At 43.4% G+C, this 22144-nt stretch overlaps 1 protein-coding gene across 9 annotated transcripts in view; it reads left to right on the top strand.

Moving 5' to 3' along the window:
* The window catches only part of LOC135899091 (echinoderm microtubule-associated protein-like 2), a 228170-nt gene that overhangs the window by 184496 nt on the left and 21530 nt on the right, over nt 1-22144 (top strand). For 5 of the 9 annotated variants that reach the window (XM_065428364.1, XM_065428360.2, XM_065428359.2 and 2 more), the window contains 8 exons: nt 3142-3294; nt 4864-4968; nt 8660-8794; nt 10504-10554; nt 11808-11907; nt 13020-13177; nt 15685-15810; nt 18607-18738. In XM_065428364.1, the coding sequence (XP_065284436.1) occupies nt 3142-3294; nt 4864-4968; nt 8660-8794; nt 10504-10554; nt 11808-11907; nt 13020-13177; nt 15685-15810; nt 18607-18738 (960 nt within the window). The remainder of the gene's footprint in view (nt 1-3141; nt 3295-4863; nt 4969-8659; nt 8795-10503; nt 10555-11807; nt 11908-13019; nt 13178-15684; nt 15811-18606; nt 18739-22144) is intronic. The other 4 variants (XM_065428368.2, XM_065428362.2, XM_065428361.2 and 1 more) reach the window with 3 other exon arrangements.

Raw genomic sequence — 22144 nt, 5'->3', positions numbered from 1 at the left:
TTGAGTGGAGCCAGGACTGCTTTGCCTGAGCTTAATTCGTAAACTAATTGTAGCCGATGATTTCTCCAAAAATTTTGTAAGTGGAATTGATTTAATTTTGGAAAATAATTGTTAATTTTTATTTAAATACTAGGCCAGATTCTTGCATTTGTAAAGTTGTGGCAGTTAGAGTTGATCTATGCTCTTGTAGGATGAAATATAAATTTTATTTTGAAATATTCGGTCTAGTCTTTCATTCACAGCTGCCAACTTCTAAAACAAATTTTTCTCATCGGCATCTTCTTTTTCTTGAGTGAATGGTCGAAATGAAGAGGTGGTTAACAAACTATAATAAAGTTATTTATAATTGGGACGATAATAAGTCGTCTGGACTTTTTTCTTTATCCTTTCTGTGGGCATCAGCTGTTCAACTCAGTTCAGTCTGAACAATGCGTAGAACAGGTAGCTTTATTTTTCACCTTACTCGTTCTTGCAGTGGTGTCAGTATATGCAGCACTGATGACAGTTGGTTCTTTTCTATTGCTGGCTTCCCTGCCTGCGGCATAGTTGTAGAACCATCCTGTGTCACCAAGCATGTGGCAGCTTGTAGGCTGGCCACCAGGGCAGTAGTCTCAAACATGTCACTTGCGCAGTATTTTCTACCATCTTCACCGTCTCTCAACATCTCAAACTACGCTGGAGCACTCCACCTTCCTACATGCTTAGCAATGTTCTATATTAGTCAGTTTTATTGCTCACAATTGTCAGCTTTCAGTTTGTTGCATATGCAGTTATGATTAATTGAACTGCCATAAGAGTTTAACATAGTTTAGTAGAACTTGTTGTTGGGCGAGTTGGTAGGTATTAGCGAACATTGTTTAACTGCGCGAGCAAACGAACCACAAAGACAGCGAGGGACAAGGACGGGCGCAAGGACAAGCAGGGACAAGCAGGGACAGCAGGGACGGGCGCAAGGACAGCAGGGACAAGGACAAGGACTGCGCCCGTCCTTGTCCCTCGCTGTCTTTGTGGTTCGTTTGCTCGCGCAGTTAAACAATGTTCGCTAGTTTAACATAGTTGAGGAGCTCTTACTTATAATTATTAATTGTTATTTTTTTGCCTTAATAATGCTGGGTCCTAGATAGTCGCATTCTGCTGAGTGCAAAAATGCCGATTGTTGGTTCACTTGCAGAATTCTGCAGAATTCTGTAGCATTCGAGCCACTGCTCCAATGCTGCAGCTTTAGCAGGTTTTTGTCTTTCTCACCTGTAGCTTGTATCCCGACACGAGTTCGAGACTGCTGCCCTGGAGTATTGCGCCTTGTGTGTGAGCACGTGTGTCCTGCCTGCTGCTTTATGCTGCAGTGGCTTTTTTGCACCCGTCGCTGCACAGCAAATTATGTTTCCCATTTTGCTTGGAGAGGATGCTCAAGTACTGTGATTTCAGTTGTGTAACCATCGGTGTCAAAAGGGTACGAGAGACACAGAACCTGTGAAAAAGGCTAAATATTTCTGCAGTATTGGCGTGACACCCTGGATACGGATTTGCAGTGTGCGCTTGTATGTGCAACCAACATTCTTTTGTACTGTTGTACTTTTACTGGCTGCGGGTACAGACTTTTGAGAACTTCACACATTTTTTCTAGAACTTGTGCCCCATAATTTCCTTGCACCAATTTTCAGCATGAAGGCTTTAAAAAATTTTAAAGAAGGAAAATTTTGTTTGTCACAGAGACGACGTCTTGTGAAATTAGACACATAGCTTTTCAAAGAAAGGTTATTCTGCTGCTATAGAGTGTGGGGCCTCATGTGAGATGCTTTATTTGATGCCATGGTATGTGGTAGTGACTTGGAAAACCGTTTCATTTGTGAAACGGTGTTACAGATCCTCTTAATGTTAATGAAGGACTTCGCTCATGGCATACGCTTTCCTCTGCTGTAATAATCAACATATGAATGAGAGCAGCTTTTTTACACACAACTGACATCTAAAAGTTACTTCAAGGTCATTTTATAAACTTCACACGTGTCTAAAAAAATGGGCCATCCCAAAAAGTAAATTTAGTGTCATTAGTGTTTCACAACTGATTACTGTGTTGTTGGGTGCTCAACTCAATAATAAGATCGCTCATCATTCAGAACTTATACTTTTTAGTCTGAAGTTGAACAAAATCTCACATTGACTAGTGCATTATCTTTCTGTACTTTTATATGTTGCGCTTATAGAGACTGACAACCAATTTTCATGGTAGCCATTTTTTTTAGTGCAGCGGAAAGCTTACCAGTCAGAGTGTTTAATCGTGAAGTTCTAACATGGAAAACATTGTCATGGAACACTTTTTATCAGAATTTTTCGGTCTGCAGTGAGGATGTAGTTGTTCACTGGAAGCATGCTGAAAGTGGCGATAGGTGAGCGCGATAGCGATTCTACGCTGGCATTAGTGGGAGGCAGATGACAAGTGTGGCCTGTAACAAAATATGGTTTTGCTTATCAAGTCGATGTTCCTGCAATACATGCTTTCTGAATTGTTAAATGATTTCTGTGATAATAGCTACGTGTTTTCTTGATTTCCTGTCCAAGTGCTTTGGTATTTAACCAGTCAACACAAAACCAGTCGGACCAAAAACAAAATGTCGCCTTTACGCCTGATACGAAGTTAGGGGCGTTGCCATAGCCATGCATGCCTTTTTGATTTCTGAAGCATAGAATAATGCGCGAGCGTCTGATAGTATACCAACTGCAATTTTATGCAATAATTATGTACTTAATAACAGTCAACTTACATACAGTAATCTCATAGAATACATCTGAACTACGAAGATTTCACCACCAGGGGTTGCCACTTACTAGTTTTCAAGACTTTCTTTGCCAGTTTCAAATTATAATTTATACTTAAATCGCAAACAGAGTGCCGGATTCTCCTACTATAAATCATGGTCCTTTCATTTCCAGCAACATCTCACATCACATTCTGGCCAGTTGTCAGTCCCTTTAAGGAGAGTCGGTTTTGCATTTCAGCTAGTGCCCTGTCAAAAAAGACAAAAGGGAAGGCTAGTGCAGCTCTGCTTAAACCCAGGCTTGAGCATCCTCTCGTGGCTGTTGGCGTTCTCCACTTCTGCAATGACTTTCCAAGATTCCACGCTATACCATTTCTAATGACAGCACATTGGTGCGCACTCTACGTGCGGTCCCTGTGCGTGCTCCTTGTTCCAGCCCCATGTCAGGATATGGGACTCCGTCAGCCTCAACACGTTGCACGTCATCGGAGTTGGCGACTTTGAACGAGCGGTCAGCTGCATTGCGTTCTCAAAGATGGTGAGCACTTTGTTTCACAGCCCCCGTGTCTTGTAAACAACTCTCCAGTGGTGGGCTCAGTTGTCGTGCGTTCATTTTATGTGTCTTCATTTTTTCTACATCTTTGCCTTGATTGTCATGCCATCCTTCTTTCACCTGTTGTACTTGAAGTGAAAAATAGGTCAAGTATGTCAAGAATGAAGAGGAGTATCAGCTTTGTGTGTTAGAAAAAGGAGCATTGCAAACAGATCGACCTGAGGACGCTTATCTTCTCCATCTGTCTGCAGTGCTTTCTTTATTGTGAATGTCAACAAGCTGACCCAGATTTGCATTCGCACCTCTTACCTTTGCTTCTTTGCGTCGCATTTGTATTACGAATGGTGGCAGTACTCAATGTTTGGACAAAGGGTAAGCATAACATGGGTGTACTAAAGCACTCTTGTGATGTTGTCATGAGAGGTGCAGTTTTTGTCAAAAGTACTGAAACCACTATGCTGATGACCAGACCTGTTGTCTTGTCACGTGCTAGGACCCCTCTGGTGCTTGAAATCTCTGAAGGTTGAGAGAACTACAGAGTTCCTGCCACAAGGCTCAGCAACAGTTCTTGTTGCTGATTGGGTGCCCTCAAACCTTTTGGCAAAGACTGCACACCAATACCTCTTGCCTGTTAAAACATGCTGTTTGCAGCTTATTTAAGAACCTGCTGTGGTTCCATTGTGTTGGCAAGCTGGCTGGCAAGAAATCCAGCTTGGAAATGAGGAATGAAGCCACTTGAAATCCAGCTTGAAATGAGCATTGTGTAGTCTAGAAGGCATGTATAAGCATTTTTCTTGCATGTTGGCTTAGCTTATTGCAGCCGCAATTATTGATATTGAGTGGATTGATATTGTAAAATATTACCTTCTGTAACCAGTGTAGAAGGAGTGCTTTTAGGAAAGGAATGTGCAACTGCACCATATTGTGAAGTTCACATTCACTCAAGCTGGGTAGGCTTGACATCATTATTTTTCTGATGAATACTAATATGGAGAAATCATTCCTGGGAAAGAAATGTTTGTTTTCTCGATGCCCATTGATTGGTCAGGACACTACTGAATAGTGGGCATTGTGTTTGTAAATGGTTACAGTGAGAGTTTGTATTTATCAAATTCCTGATGTTAACATTGGGATCCTTCTGTTTTTTGTAAGGCCCATGGCTCTTACAGAACATGGTACGCTCACATTCACATCAGCTTTATTATGCTGCGGAAGCTCTTCAAGAAAGCTGCTATTTAGCACAAGAACCTTGAGACGAGGGCATAAAATGAATGAAAACACACAGGCATCTTCAGTCTGTGTCCTCGTCTCAAGATTGGCTTGTTCTTTTCGGGGGGGGGGGGGAGGGAAGGGGGCGTGGGGGGGGGAGAAAGTGTGTGTGCTATGCACTAATTTCCATGTTGTACCAATAGGCTGATAGCTCAGAGCCTGCTAAAGCTCCCTGGGATTTCACATTCTGTCCCCCATCCATCAGTGCATCTGTGGATGTCTCTTAGCATCTCTCGATGACTTAAGGTAGGCAGCATGACTTTGTTGGCTCTCTACTCTCTGCAGGACGGTGGCTCCATCCTGTGTGCAGTGGACGACTCGAGCGAACACACCATCTCTCTCTGGGACTGGCAACGAGGGGAGAAGGGGGTGAAGATTACGGAGACAAAGGTACAGGCAGCTTCCTGATTGCACTCCTCATGCTTTGGCTGTGTAATCGCCGTGGCCACTTTTTCCGACCTCAGTTCTTATAGACCCTCTCCCCAATAAAGTTTTCCGGAATGGTCTGTGATGTATAATTAATTGATGGCATTGGCACTTAATAAGCTTGAAGTGTGAATGCTTAATTTATGTCTACGGTTGATTTGCTTGTGCACCTGTAGCTTTGAGTGTATTGATTGGCTAACTGTTCAGTATATAGAGCTTTAGCATCATGTTATGTTTTACACACTAAGCCCTGAAGTACATATTCTGCAAAGTTTTGAATTACAGAAAAGTATGATAGTTACCAGTGTGCTATGCCTTCGTGCATAAACTGTTTTTCTTGTCGGCGTTCTTAGGCATGGAGAAAGCATATGACACCAATTGGCGTTTTGGAATCCTTCATAGTCTGGCTGGAATGGGTTTCCGGGGCAACTTGATAAACGTGAATCGAAGTTATCTTTTGAATCGCACATTCTGTGTTCGAGTTGGTAACGTCTTAGCTCGTCCATTTACCCAAGAGGCGTGTGTACCACAATGAGGTGTGCTGAGTTGCACTCCATTCGTTGTAAAAATGAACTCTCTCCGTAGTGGCGTACCATGCACAATGTTTTAGTCTGTGTATGTGGAAGATGTGCAAATCGGTTAAAAATCCTGTAACCTTGCTATCTGCGAGCGGCAGGTGCAGCTTGGCCTCAAGAAGATTTCTAAGTGGGCAGACAAGAATGGGTTTAGGCTAAACCCACAAAAAGGCATGCACATCCTCTTCTTGAACATAAGATGTGTACTGCCAGACCCCATGATAGATCTCAATGGAGAACGGCTATCTGCAAGCCATGAACATAAATTCTTAGGAATCATTTTAGGCTGCAAGTTAACTTTTCTCCCGCACCTGAAGTATATGAAAATAAAGTGCCTGAAGGCTATGAATCTGCTGAAGCTCTTGTCATGCACATCATGGGGAAGTGACAGGAGATGCCTCCTTAGCTTGTACAGAAGCCTTATACGGTCACGCCTTGACTATGGAGCCTTATTTTATAACTCTGCAACATCTAGTGCTTTAAAGATGTTAGACCCCGTTCACCATCGTTCACCATCTGGGCATCCGACTCGCTACAGGTGCCTTCAGGACTAGCCCTGTAGAAAGCCTGTATGTTGAGTTGGATGAATAGTCCAATGAGTGTGTTTTGTCCTACTCCCTGAAGGTAAAGGCAGATGTACAACACCCATGCTGTACCACTGTAAGCGACATATCGCATGCCAGGCTTTATAGAAACCGTCCGTCTGTCGGGACTCCTTTGTCCCGGCATTTAGAAGTGTCGACTGAAGAAACATGCATGCTATTTCAAGAGAATGTCCTAATGGCTCCCAGTCGGCTTCCACTGCCTTTGAAGTGGCATACTGTTGAGTTTGATGTCTCTTTTATAGAGATTTCCAAATGTGCACCTGAGGCTCATATACGTTCGCACTTTCTCGAACTTCAGGCGAAGTACTCATGTGCAGAATTTACACGGACGCTTCGAAATCTCTTACTGGTGTTGCTTACAGAGCTTTGGGATCATCTATTTCAGTGTTCGGTGCACTAAATCCGCATAAAAGTATTTTCTCAGCGGAAGCTTACGCATTCCTCTCGGCATTTAAGCACATAAAGCTAATGAACCTAACGAATCAGTCATGTTCACAGACTCATTGAGCATCGTTGAAGCTCTGATGAATCTATGAAAACACAAGAATTCAGTTTTTAGCTAACTGTATGGCTTGTTATAAAGCCGCTAAGCCACCACGCACTCGCAGTGGTGGCTTAGCGGCTTTGGTGTTGTGCTGCTAAGCACGAGGTTGCGGGGATCAAATCCCGGCCATGGCGGCCGCATTTCGATGGGGCCAAAATGCAAAAACACTCGTGTCGCGTGCATTTGGGGGCATGTTAAAGATCCCCTCCCCTGGTGGTCAGAATTAACTTGGAGACTCCCAGTGTGGCGTGCCTCATAATCAAATTCGTGGTTTTGCCATGTAGAACCCCAGAATTCAATTCAGTTCAATTGTTATGCTCAGCTTAGATGGGCAAGCAAGTGATCATAGTGTGCTGGGTACCTGGACACAGAGGCTTAAAAGGCAATGTAGCTTCAGGTGAAAATGTCACACAAGTAATTCTTGAATGTACGGACACAAACATAGTTATCATCCCACAGACCTAAAGCCTTTCTTGCGCTATGAGTTGCGGAAATATTAGTAAAGACAGTGGGATACTGAAGTGTCAAATAAGCTACATATGATCAAACCAAGAGTAGGGAAATGGATATAGGAGAAAACAAGAGGAAGTGCTTCTTTGCAGGCTAAGGATATGACATACCTATGGAACACACTCTTACCACCTTACTGGCCGCGATCCTCCGTCATGCGATAGGTGTGGCGATGATCTTGCAGTCCTCCGTGCTCTTGTCCAGTGTCCTGAAATAGAGGGCCGACGTAAAAAGCACTTTTATCCCACACATCCTGAGCACATCCCTCTTCACCCAGCATTCTTTCTGAACCATGAGCCACTTTTTGATTTTAAAGCAGTCTTAAAAGTTTTTAGCAGATGTGGCCAAATGATTTGCAAGGCATTTACATCTGCTAACCTAACCTAGCGCAACCTTGCCTTGCAGGCTGCAACTGCCGTGCAAAATGTTTTTACAGGACGGGCCTCTCAGCCCTTGAACTCAAGGACCCCTTGATGCACTAGTGCTATTACGTACATTTTACTATGTCATTGCTTTGTAACAAAACTTTTATGTTTTTAGCTCACATCATTAATCATTTTCATTATTTTAATACTCATTACACAATTGACAGTGACTTGTTTTAGGCCTTTTTTTTTTGCAGGCACATTGCATCTAACATTTTCAACTCGCTGGCTGTCCACTTCATTCAAAATACATTGAGGACTCACCACCATATGTCGTGGCACTCTTTGTCCATATCTAGCCCTTGGGCCAATAAAAACCACATATTATTATAATTATTACCAATGTGCTATGTACTTACATCACTCTGAAAGAATGTAATCTGCCATTTTATCATTGGCATCGTAATTTGGTATTTGTTTTTGCCACAAATGTTTAATGACTGGGCTCTTCTTCCTGAGTTACTCTTTCCGTTCCTGATGGCAAGTTGTTTAAATCTGTTTTAACCGTTCACCCTAGTGGCTGAACATAATCATGCTTTTCAGACCTGTGTTATCCTGCTCTGAATGTTGTTGATTAATTTTTTTATCTCATTATATTTTTGTGAAGGAAGGTTTGACATGTTCCATATTGTAATCAGTTGCTAATTTGCTGCTTGTGATTATGCACATTTACGAGTTTGCTTGGTAATGGTTGCTGTGGGCCTTGGAGAATGAATGAATGTACCCCGTCTCTCTGTACTTTCATATTAACAAACAAAAATGAATCAGCGTCATGGCTGCTACCGGTCACCTTACTTTTCAGGATAGATGGTTGAACTTTGATCAGTAAACAAACAAATGGAAATTCATTTCCTCAAATGTTCCATGTTAATGCAGACACAATCAAGGTATCCAGCATTATGCAACTTGACTTGCCCCAGTACCTTGTCATAAATACAAGAATGACAGGGTAGGGAGTGGGCAGTGAACTTTGAAAATACTTTTGCCTCTTGACAGAGTGCTTCGGATACGGTACTGTCCGTGGAGTTCCACCCAATGGACCGGCACACCCTGGTGACACTTGGAAAGGGTCACATCCACTTCTGGGACATGGAGGGGGGAACACTCGCTAAGAAGCTTGGCCTCTTTGAGGTAATTGTGACTGGCATCACCGTTCCAGTGGTGCTACCCCAATCTGGCAGTGTCTTTTCACAGATCTGGAGGCTCTTGTGTGTGTGCTTGCATGCTGTCACTTGCACGTATGCTGTTTGGGAATTATATTTAATGTGGGAACAAGCGAAGCTTCTAATTTATGTGACATGTTCTTGTTGTTATTGCATTCACCAGCTAAAGGTGTTGGGCTCGACCAGAATAGTTTTGGGAGGTATACGCCTTTATAAAAAGGAGCCTCAGTGACTAGAATAAGGCTACTTGGAGCAAAAAAAATGTTAATGTGGCTGTGTAAGTAAACTGCGCGGGCCCTCATTATGTATAATAGGGAGGTTCGACATAAATACTTGTGAAGTATATTGTTCATACCTTATTTAAGTGCAGTTGTTACTCACTACTTCAGTAGGTACACTGGTAGACTGACCGGTGAAATCTGTCTATCACTTACACAAAGTAAAGGAAGCATACAAATGCACTTATGCATGCATCTGTTTTTCTCATCCTGTCCTTGTTCGGCTTGCCTCCTCCAAAGCCACCAACTGCAAAGTAAACATTAAAAGTTTATCACTTTTGCGTGAATGTTATTGGTCACCGCAGAGTTACCGTACAACAGCAGTATCATGGCCATAAAACCTGTCCTTTTTCAGTCCAGCACTTCCGAACTTAATGACACTTTTACAGTGAATCATTTTGGTGAAGTGACTAATCCATTTGAATCAATGATTTTATAAAACCATTTTGGAGTTACTGCTCCAAGTTAGTGGTGCCCGCAACTTTGCCTAAAGATTACGTGCCTTTGGCAGAGATACTGATCTGGTTTGTCAGTTCCAAGTCTGGAAACCTGATGCTCAGAAGAGCAGGTTTAGTCAGCAAAATGCATTGATGTTACCATCTTATAGAGAAAGCTAAAAAAGAAAAACAATTGATTAAATGGTCAGTTGAATGTGCTTCGAGTTTTCACTTACTGTCATATGTTTATTTCAGCCCTCCACTCCTGAAAACAGGTTCTATTGGCTTACAGCCTCTTGTGCCAAGTGGCATTAACAAAAAACAGTATGGAGGACAAGAAAAACTATATTGTGAAAAGATCAAAAGCAATAAATGAAGGAGACACTCCATTCCACTACTTCATACAGTTGACATGTTGCCAAAGCTCGCAGACCTGTATTTCAATGCATTGATATCAGCCTAATAATCCTGTCAGCCAATTTTTCCTGTTGACAAAGTGCTGAAGTTACGATGACTTTATTTCCAGGCAAATGTTAGCTTCAAGAGTGGACCACGCTGTACATAGTAGCATAAAAATGCCACATGGCAACTCGGTCCTCCAGGACCAGGTTTACAGATGACAGTGAAACCGGCATTCCCACCAAACAAATGAGGAAAGCATAAGTTCCAAATGCTTGCTGCCATTGAAATAGACAGAAAACTGGGCAGACAAGATGGAACCAAACATGAAGGAATCTTTCAGGTTGTTGACCCTAATGTGCAAGTCGGTGCAGTGACACCCTTCCACTTTGCCACTTCATGTCCGTAGCCTTGATGTTGTCCTGAGCACTCCTGCATGTGCACGTCCCTGGTGGTCGTGTGTGTTGTCCTTGCATGTCACGTCACATCCTGCACACCTTCCTCTCCTGCTGTGTCCTTCCCCTGTCCTTCCTATGTCCCTCGCTGCTGTCAAATCACGGCAGAGGGACACTCCCGGCAGCGGCGACTCTGCTGTCACAAGCAAATACCTGGTGGTAAGTTCAGTGCGTGAAATTATTCGCAATATGGTCAACTCATGCCGGATGCTCTTGTTATGCTTGCTGCTCTTAAAGTGGCTGTCATGTAAAAAAGTATTATTAAAAACAATGAGGAAACCTGGGGGGGGGGGGGGGAGCGGTATTCTGCAGGTATCCACCTAGTGGACATGTCCATTTCGTCTGCTGCTGGAGTTCTTATTGGCTGGGGCACGCGTCGGAAGGAGACAGGCACCCCGAGCCAATTAGTACTTCAGCAGCAGACAAAATGGACATGTCTACTAGGTGGACACTTGTAGAACAGCCCCCCTGCTCAATTTTCAGCAGCAACACATTTAGACAAGAAGCAGCTGGGGTACCACAGCTGCGGGGTAGAGGGGGGTAGAGGGGAGGGGTGTGGGTGGCAAGGAATGTTTACTGTTACAGATGGACAAGGTTAGCAAACAATGCAGCATCAAAAGGTGTTCGTTGTAAAATCTATGTTAAAGAAAAGCACACTACTAAAGAATTGCATCATTTCGGCCTTGGCTATTTTTTTCACAAGCAATGTTGCAGTGTGCTGGTGAGGTTACAGCTCGTCAGTGCATCACCACTCTGCCTTTAGTTCAGCAGCTCACAGCAAGCATTCAAAGGGGAAATTGCTGCTTGGCAAGTTTGGTCACCAACTAGTCTTGAGACACACGTTCTCTGTGTACATTCATGTGTGTCTGCTTTTATTTGTGTTTTTTTTTTCTGGCTGGGTGCGATTACTTTTCACCTAGGAGAGTCTGATTTAATTTTACATTGTGCAGGAAATTGTTGCGTTATTGGTGACGAAGCTGGCAGTAAACTATCATGTCCGAGTAAAGGGAAGCAATACAAGGGGCATGTTTCAGTATCCTTGAATGCCAGTAATTGTCATATTGTCTTATGCCTGTGACCAGTGACAAGATTTTATCGTTGACCTAGTTGATGCTGTCTCGATATTTGTCCTAAACTTAGTGCTACTTGATTAGTGAATGTCAGGTTTACTGTGATTTACTTTTGTTTATCTGTTATGTCTCACTGGTTTCACAGAATGTGGAGTGACAGTGGTTACAAATTTTGAATAAATGTAAACAGTGTGCAGTCGAAAATGATCGTCGGTTCTCATACAGTGAGGAAGCTCGTGACTTACTTTTTCTTTGAAATGCTTGTCTTGCACCGATTGTGAAAGAATGAGCTACGGGGCTCGTGTGCCCACTGAGTGACCGTCGTGTGTGGTCATCTTGCAGAAGAGCAACAAGCCCAAGTACGTGCTCTGCATGACCTTCACAGAGCTCGGGGAACTGCTCACCGGTGACTCCAATGGAAACATCATGGTCTGGCAGAGGGGTGAGCGCTCGGCTGCTTGTGGTCGTAGGGATGTGTCCAAAAGTTTTTCCAGTTAACTTAAGCAACAGTTCGGGGTGATGTCTTGATGCTTCACTTATGTGCCGGCGTCATTGAACAAGGAATGACTCAGTAATACCATTTTATTTGACATGGAATGAAAAAATACCAGCGCAGAACAAGAGTACTCAACTTCTTTCACGAAAGAAAGCTCATCAAGAGAGTTTCAGGTTAGTTAGACTACAAGATGTAGAAGTTCTGCAAAATTTTTGGGAAGCACAATGCATCTATGAAGCCAGAAGGTATTGCTGCTCATGACACACATCATAAACAGTAACCGTATAAGGAGAAGGCGTGAAACTCAAGTGCCAATTGAAGGAGGTTGAATATGGAGTGAAGATTATGGGTGACATCAATGAATACTGCATTGCCCTGTAGCTGCATCTGAAAACAACGATAATAACAGTTTCACATAGTGCACTTTTGATTTGACTCTGATTCAGCCCAATCAGAATTGAATTTCTCCATCACGATTGGCTCCCTTCTACAGCTTGCACAACAGAGCCAATCGTGATCAAGAAATTCGATCCCGATAGGGCTAGATCGCGATCAAGAATGCACCGCGGGACACTCGTGTAACACTCACATATAACCTGCACTCTGCAGTGATCACTACCAAGCATACTCCAGCTTTGTGCATAAATGTTAAAATTCTGTGTGTATGTTCATGAAAGTGGGGCACATTATATACTCTCTAGTCTTCCTCCTCATTTAATTGACTCCAGGATGCTTTAGCGAGTGCTGTTAAATGTGTAAGTGCAGATATGTTGCTGTTTCTTTTAAATCTTTGCTGCTTTTCTCACTTTTCATTTTCCAAACTGCTGTTGCTATGATTAAACTTCTTTTCTTACCTGTGTATCCAAACTGCATTTCCCTTGTATGTACATGTGCTGTGAAAGCCTCCTACAGGGGGCAGTATCTTAATGTAAATAAGCAAAAATAAATAAACAAATCAATAAACTATTACAATGGCTACTGGAAGTATGGGTATGGTAGTATGTGCGAATGTTGGAAGAGATCGTCGCATAGCAAGCATCCACATGATCTGGTTGCAGGCTCTAACAAGGTATGCAGGACCGTTGTAGGTGCCCATGACGGGCCACTGTTCTCGATCTGCGCCATGAAGGACGGCACGATAGTCACGGGTGGTGCAAAAGATCGCAAGGTGGTCCAGTGGGACTCCAGCCTCACGAGGACAGGCCAAGAGGCCAAGGTGAGGGGGCTTGTTGGCTGTGTGGGCATCCTGTATACAAAGTTTGCGATGTGATGGAGCAGCATCACATCACGTCAACAGGATGTGGTGCAACAGCATGAAAGAAAGGCTTGAAACGTGAGGGAGTGTCTTTCGTGTGAAAACTTTGACATTGGAAACTACAGTTGGTTACTGTGTACTTCAGCAGTTTATTGTTCTGTACAGGAAACAAAAGGACAACACAACTGTCTTTAAAAAGGTGTGAAGGTGGTGATTGGAAGATAGCCATGATAGCATGCAAGAGAGCTTCCATGATGGCATTATGCGTGTAGCAGCTCTTACAAATTTTTTTTTCTTTTTACATTTCTGTCAGAACCAGTTAAAGTAACAGAATGCAATCTTTCTAGTTTCTCTTACGTAAAAACAGCTTATCCCTCCTTCCACACTGGCATTTACTAGCGGGTGCTCGCCAACGTACTTCTTGCAGCAGATTAACAAACTTACTAATAGGCGAAGATTGTGTGTGTATGTGTGTTTTAAGTGCCTCTTCCTATGTCAGCAGATCTAATTTAGTAACATTGACTTCCTAAATTGGATACTAACGTAGATTGCCAAGAAATTCGATAATAATAAGGGAAATGCTAGCAATGAATGGCAATTAGTTATGTGTTATTGAAGTAGGATATAGCTAGTGAACTTCCCAGTAGATTCCTGGAATTCCTCACAGAACACCAGGGCATAACTGCTTGAACAGTCATCTTTTGCATCTTTTTTGCCTGCCCGACGTTGTCTTTACTGTTCTCTGTTGTCCCTATGGCAGGCTGCACTATGCTTGCAACGAGCCAGCAGCAGTAACAGTAGAAAAAAAACGAGAGAATGAGGCAATAAATGCAAATATAAATCTGAATTCGGCCAATAGGAATGCCCAGTTCTGGGCCTTCTGCACTGCAGGACTTGCTTGCATGCACAGACTCCCACCATGGAGGGGTTTTGTGACTTAAAGGGACACTAGAGTAGAAAATTATTTCTTCTGCATCAGTAAGTTACCGTTCTACAACACCAAAAACACCACTCTTACAACGATAAGGCGTTAGATATGCCAGAAAAAGCGCAAGAACGAAATACGGGTGGCGACGCCTACTTAAGTTCCCGCACCTGGGTGCTGTCACGTCTTGGATTTTGATGGCAGCTTCTAGGGCCTACTAATTATATATAGCGGTACAGATTGACTGCATTGTGTTCTAAAGGAACCAAATATTAAACGTGGCAAGTTTCGGGAACCTTTATTCAGCCAACGCAGCCCAAATGCGAAAACATACTTTGGAATCCCTGACGTTACGCTGACGTACCGGCGCGCTGGGGTTTCGGCGCGAAATTCAAATACTGATACTTGGACCTTCATTTTCTCATCTAATAGTCAAACTATTGTTTTTTAAATGACTGCCTGCAGGGTTCTCAAACAATGCTTCATTAGTCTAAACTGATTTATTGCTTTGCTTTAGTGTCCCTTTAAGCTTGCTTTTAATTTTAGCCTGTTATCAAAGGTGTTCTACCTTACTCAACAAGTTCTCTGCGTTGGCTATAACCTTGTGCTATATAACGTATAAAGTTTTCTGTGACTTTATCCTACCACTGCGCACAACAGCATTGTGTTGCCGAGTGGCATACAGTGCATAGCCCCGTGTTGTGAATCGCTGTTGCACATGTGTTTGTTCTGTCTTGTTTAAGACATTTATAGTCATGTATTTAAAGGTGTGTCCCCGTTTTCACTCCTTTTTCTATTTTCTGTGTGCATATTTTATTGCAACTTTCCTTCCCCTATCTTTACTCGTAGCCTGCACCTTTCTCACAGCTGCGGGGCAGGACCGGTGTCCACTGAGAAGTGAGATAGTTAAGGTGCCCATGGCTGTTAATTCCTACCTCCTTTTGTAGTTATTGTTTTTATTGCAACACACTACTATATTACTACTTGTAGTGTTGAAATTGTGTAGTGGGCAATTAGGTTCTCACTGTATTTCTTGTGATATACCTTTTGCTTACAGCAGTGTGCTATTGTATTGCTATGTTTAAGTGCTATTTTGTAATACCAAGGCTGACTTCACATGTGTTCTGTGAACCAAGAACTAGCCAACTACACTATAAATCCAGCTATCCTTGTATTACTTTTAGTACATGTGTCAATAGAGCTGTCTCGAACTTGAAATTGGATGAGCAGCGTGAAAGACGGGACTGGGTGGGGTAAACAACTAGCACAACACTTAATAACAGCCAACATTTATTGCATACTGTGTATGTGGTCAGGTATACCGAAAGCCTGGCTTACAGATGTATCACTGTTGCTTTGCACAAGATCTCACTAGCGCGGAAGATTTCTGTAGTGTCAAGAGGCTGGAAGGTCACACTTGTGTCTGCTGGTCTGGATTGCTTCACCTCGCAATTTTGCAGCTTTGGCAGCTGATGGGTCATACCATACAAGCTGTACCTTAGCTACCACTGTGCCTTTCATCATGCCTTGCTCTCTCCTGCAGCTTCCGGACATGGCTGGTGGTATTCGAACCCTTGCCCAGGGCAAAGGCAGCATGCTGCTTATCGGGACTACCCGGAACTCAATCCTGCAGGGAACATTCAGCCTCAACTTCTCCACTGTCGTGCAGGTGGGTGGGAAGTGAAGGGACGACAGGGCCTCTACATGGCCCACAGCGCAAAACAAAACGGGCATAAAGACAATAATGACCGCACGAGTATTGTTACTGTTTTGTTGTTTCCTTGGAATTGCTGTTGTTTGCTATTAATTTTGTTCTTACTATTGTTACGGCATACCCCTGTATGCCTTAAAGATAGTAAGAAACAATAACATATATTTACATACAAGGTAAGTCTCAAGCACTGCACAACAGTACAGCAAGGGCAGGATCAGTGTGTAAACTTCCTATCTAAGTCTTTCTTCCCAATTCTAGCAATAAAGGGGTTAACGACAATCTTACTTTCAGTAGAAAGTGGTCACAGAAACCTGAATTTGTCAGTTGTGGTGGAACAAAAAAATCCTCAGCCCAGAGCCAATGTTTTGACATTGGCACTTGTATTTGTCAGGGAAGACAAGCTCCCTTATCAAAGCGTCGGCTCTGGGCACAGGATTTCCTTTTTTGGCCTCTACTGATCAACTATGCGTTCAGTGATTCAAGTATTCCATTTCATGAATTCGATAATTTGTTTATGGGGAGCACTTATTGCGGTAAACAGTGCTGGCTGCTGCTGTTGTAGAGATCGAGGTGTGTGTCCCCTGTGTAGTGTTCAACAATATGCAGTCCGCTGCTAGCAAGGTCGTAGTAAACAGTGTAATGCCCTAGTATAAGTAACAACTAATGCTCTGTTGGACATGTGCATGGCCGATTTCTTGTTTTCTGGTTGTCATTGGGTATTTTCTGAGCACTAGCATTTTTTAAAATCTCACAACTGTTCTGGCTGCTGATCAAAATACGTCTAGACCAGTTTTTACTCTAGTTAAATTTACTGACAACATCATTGTGTGCTCTAATTGAACATGGTATATCGTGCACAGTCTGCATGTTGCTTTCCAGCAAGGTCTCGCGGTAGCGTAGAACTTAACCAGAGTCCTCTATCACTGTCTCATCCAGATGGTGTTCCACACATTTTTTTTGCCATCACGACGACAAGTCTTCAATTTCTTAGCTGGAGAACTGCCATGAACTGTGTAGTATACAGCAGAACCTCGTTGATATGACCCTGTTGCATAAAATTTCCCAGCACCAACGTTCGGTATCAAGAACGAAAAAAATTACTAATACAGTTACGCTTACATTTTACCGGTTCATGTGTTCCCGGAAAACACGATCTTTCGGCACCCACGTTCAGTAGATTGCCAAGCTGCGATTGTATGATATGTTTTCTGACTGCTAGATGCCATGTAAACAAAGAAAGGCTCAAGGCGTGCGCAATCTAGCACAGTAGCCACTCACCTCAGCAGCTTCGCCGCAATACATGACTATCTGTTTCATGAGAAAACGTCAGTGTGTGCAAAGTTTCCTATTCTGGTACCAGAAAATCTCCCGGGTCGTTGTGCACTGTATTCACAGCTATCGCCGCCAACCCTATTGCGATAAGCATTTTTGCTTACCTGTTTCGCAGCGAGGGCTGGGTTGCACTGCACGCTTTTAATAGGTGATAACCCAAACGCGCCGCCATCCCGTGCTGCGGACAGCGCAGAAGGAGTGTCGCGTATCACCCCAGCAGCGTTGTAGGCATCATATTCCCATGCTGCCCGCCAGCTCTATTTTGTTAATTTTTTTCCTGTGGCATTCTTGACCCTTTTGGGCGCCGAAAAATTCTGTCCAGTGAAAATTGCATTTCGCGACGCCTTTTGCAGCTTCAGAATCGGGAAAAGCTAATATCTGCAGAACTGATTAATAATTTTAAATTTTTCATTCAGTTCTCAATGCAAGAATCCCATGTAGGAATGCAAGATATGAGAATGTTAACTGCTTCATGTCTAGAATACTTGGAAAGCACCTGTCCAGCTACTTGAAATGTATGCTGGATGTAAGAAATGTAAGAAAACCACACACATATTGTTAAATTTTGCAGCCCATGTCCGGTCAAAAGTGTTTGAAAATGTACCACGGTTGCTTAGTGACTATGGTGTTGGGCCGCTAAGCACGAGGTTGCAAGATCAAATCCCAGCCGTGGTGACTGCATTTCGACGGGGGCAAAATGTGAAAACACCCGTCTACTTAGATTTAGGTGCATGTTAAAGAACGCCAGATGGTTCAAATTTCTGGAGTCCCCCAGTACGGCTAAAATGTTTAAGGGCTAAAAAATGTTTTGCAACACATTTAAAATATAATTATTTTCCTCAGTGCTTTTGCATTTAATGCACTATCTTCAGTTTACACAGTTGTGTACATAGTGCCTCAAGGGGTTAAAAGACTCTGTGACAGAAAAACGAGAATGTGCATCTTGGGTCGTTTGGGCCCTACCAGCTCGACGTGGGCCCGCGTCTCGCACCACAACGATTTGCACCGAGTTAGGCATGTCACAACTTCCCGCCAAAACGTCCCACTTCAAGAACCTGCTTATCGAGGCCTAATTCGAGGAGTCCAAACGTAAGCTTGCCAAAGCTGTCAAAACGACAACGCTTGTCTTGGCCACTCGAGCCCCACCAAATCAGCTTGTGTCAGTGTCCCGTGCTGCAACGGTTTGTGCAGCGCTTCGCATTACGTCGATGTCAACTACATTTGAGTTTGTAAATTTTTTTTAGTAACTTCCGATCATGCATTTTCTCGGTTAGTAGGTTCTTTATAGCATTTTTTTTTTTCCCAGAACGTGTGAATAAGGTTCTACTCTACTGGGCCATGGAGCACACATAGGGCACTCTGTACAGTACTCTAGCATGACGATCTCAACTCTCACTCATGGGCCTTGGGTGTTTTCAGGGCCACACGGAGGAGATCTGGGCGCTGGCGGTCCACCCAACGCAGAACCAGTTTGTGACAGGCGGCTACGACTGCCAGGTGCATCTCTGGGACACCCTGTCGCACTCGGTAGTCTGGAGCCGGGATCTGGGCGTGAGTGTCGCTCTGCCACCTTCACGGGAAACCTCGGACGGCTTTGTGTCAAAGAGTATTGTGACTGCAAAACGTGGCACACTTAAAGTGTGCGTGGTAATCATCATTTAGGTGACTGTGTGACGTTTTGAGTTATTAGATTAATTTTAAAGATTATACTTGTCTGAGGGTCAGCGTTGCCATGTGAACAAGTGGATGACCCTCTGAAAACATGCGCAAGTAGGTTGTGGGGCATGTTTGTATATAGCTCTGAGCCAAGCGAAATATCTCGCGAAAAAAAAAAAAGCCTGTTTGAGAATCCTGCTTGTCTGCAGTTATCATGAGTGCTGCAGCTCTCCATTTAGTCGCAAAAGATGCGAGTTGTGTCATTAAATCTCAAAAAAGCCTTTTTGTCCAAATGATGGCAACGTAACACAGTCTACATTTCAATTATAACTTCAGATATGAATTAGTGTTGTCTATGTCGTCAACTACGCGGATTCAAGTGACATTTGGGCACTTCGTGTTGTGTTGGACGTTTTTGTTGCCCTGTTTGTTTCATGCTTGCGTCTTTGTCTGCATGCCGGCCATTCAGAAGCCGGAATCCCTAGCTTGTTGAAGTTTCAGTCTTGCCAAGTTTACGAACGCAAAAATTTGGCCCGGATGCCTTTTCTTGAGAGTGGAATGTCGGGCTAGCTGGTTTATTAACGAACTTGCAGTGCACGTGGAAGTTGGGTAAACTAAAATTGTATGGCAGGTTTTATTATTTCTAGGGTGGATGGTTCGAGAAAGCTTGCCTGTCGATGTTGCTCATGTCTCGTGTTTCCCGATCACTGCAGAGTGGTGCGAAAAGCTTTCACATTTACTTCACTGGTACAAAATTTCAAGAACTTCTTATGAACTAAGATTTAGAGGACTTCAATGTTGATTATAAGATATCTTCAAGTGACAGTGATAGTAACAAGAGGCCGTGTTGCCTGTGTAACACTAGTTATCCTAATTAATTTGCTTCACTTGTAATACAGTAGAACCTCGTTCGTACGTCTTGGCAAAAAAACGCGAGAAAAAACATACCCAACCGGGAAAACGAACGATCTGAACTAACTAAGAATTTGAAAGACTCAACTATTGTTGACATCTGTGTAATGTGAAGCATCGCACGTATCGTTGCGGCACAAGATGGCCCGACGCCCGTCGAGCTGGTGGTGCTCCGGTGGAACGAGACACGTTTTGTTTTCTCATAGCGTGGTGTTTTAAGAGGGCGGTGAGAAACCAAAACAAAATTGAGATGGTGGGCAACGCCGGATGCCATCGAAGTGAAAAATGATGCCCACATCGCGCCGCCTGCAGCAGGGAACGGCAATGCGTTTGTATTATAGCCAATAAAAGCGGGTAGTGCACCACCAACGGCACTGGCACCACGGCACCAACAACACCACGCGCTGTGAAACAGATAGGTGAAGATGCTTATTGGGACAGGATGGGCGGTGATAGCTGTTAATGTCACAAGTGATGACCCCCCGGAGAAGAGAGACCGACGAAAGGGGATTTGCTGGTACCAAAATGGGAAATTGAATGCGTGCTGGCATTTTCACATGAGACGGGCAGGTGAGTATTGCACTGTAGCTGCCGCGGTGGGCAGCTATATGCTGTCCTCGATTGCGCAATTCCCGTGAATTTTCTTGTTTACACGAGATCTAGGGGCTGGAAAATGTGTCATACAATCGCAGTTTGGTGAAGTACTGAGCATTGATGCTGAAAAATCGTGCTTTCCGGGAACATGTGAACCGGTAAAAAATGAGCGTCACTCTATTGGGTCATTTTTTGTGTTCTCTATAGTGAACGTTGGTGCTGGGAAAACGTACGTAACGGGAACATATCGACAAGGTTCTACTGTATTCTTTTGAGTTTCCAGATTAAAAAAACTTTGTAGAATGCTGAGCAACATATCCCAAATAAACAGCATGCCGGCTAATGTGTTTGTTATACATAAATTGAATTCGTTGTATCTTGGAAAGACCTCCAGCAAACAGCAGGCCAAATTGCCCAATATGCCTGGCACCCAAAAGGCTAAGACTGAATGCAATAGAACCTCGTCAATACGATCCCGTTTCGTTCGATTTCCCGGTGCCAATGTTCGTCATTGGGAACACAGAAATTCACCGAATACAGTTATGGCACTTTCTACTGATAAATGCGTTCCCGGCAAACACAATCTTTCGGCACCAATGTTCGGTACATTGCCAAACTGCGATTGTCTGATACATTTTTTGGTTGCTAGATCCCATGTGAACAAGCAAAGGCATGAGGCATGCGTGACCGAGAGCAGTAGACACCTGCTAACTGCTGTGCCAGCTTTCCAGCAGTACTCACCTGCCCATATCATGTGGAAATGCCACCACGCACTCACTTTCTCCTCCCAGTACCAGTTAATCTGCTAGCAGGCCATTGCATTCACAGCTATCACCGCCAACCATGTTGCAATAAACATGTTCATTTGTCTGTTTCACAGCACTTGTGTTGTAGTGCCATTGGAAGCATATGCTGAATGCTTTTAACAGCCGATAACTCAAATGTGCCGCCGTTCAGCCTTTCCCTGCTACAAGGAGGCCATGTTGGGCACTCTCAGGTTTCACTCTCGCAGCATCGTATGCAAGCGTCCACCACCAGCTCAATTTCGTTTTGCTTTTCCGTCATCGTCTTAAAGCAGCACTACTATGGGATAGTAAAATAGGGTGCATTGCGCGGCCATCTCGTGCTGCTATTTTAGCTGAGTGGGCATGTCAGAATTTTCTACCCATTGCCACCCAAAGAAGCTGTTTCTTTAGTAACTTTGGGTCGTTCCTGGTTAGTGCATTTATTTCCTGTATTTCTTTTTTGCCCTAAACATATGAACGAGTTTCTACTGCGTATCTTAGTCTCAAAATAAAGGCCTTGGCAGTAAATGTTTCCTATTATAGGTCAGTCTAATGCCTTGCATCAAGCACTTCCCTCCTGTGGTGTTTGTTTCCTATAGAGCTGATCATTGAAGTTACGTTCTCTTCAAGTGTCCCCTTTTTATTTGTTAGTTCTCTTTACCTTTTTTTTTTTCAAGTAAGCATATTGTGTCCATGCTTATTATTTAAATACTTGCCCGAAGGTAGGTGCATCGATCTGTATATTCCTGGCCGTTTCTGTCAAATCAAGGGCCACCTATCCCATCGAGCTGCTCGGCGTAGCAGCTTTTATGTGTGCGATACTTCTCTTTCTGTAAAAGGAAAATAAAGATTTATTTATTTATTAAATGATTGATCGATTGATGTTCGCTTGAGCTATAATTAGGTGTTCGCTTTTTGAGAACCCTATAGTGTGTGTACGTTTCTCTTTGTCCTGTATTCGTGCACTACGAGTGTATGGCTTGTGCCTTTTCTTGCACATTGCATCAAAG

Source organism: Dermacentor albipictus, chromosome 7 (genome assembly GCF_038994185.2).
Source record: "Dermacentor albipictus isolate Rhodes 1998 colony chromosome 7, USDA_Dalb.pri_finalv2, whole genome shotgun sequence".
In the NCBI taxonomy this organism is placed as follows: Eukaryota; Metazoa; Arthropoda; class Arachnida; order Ixodida; family Ixodidae; genus Dermacentor; species Dermacentor albipictus.
Note: the sequence above shows the minus strand (reverse complement) of the source record. Positions and strands in the feature narration are given on the sequence as shown.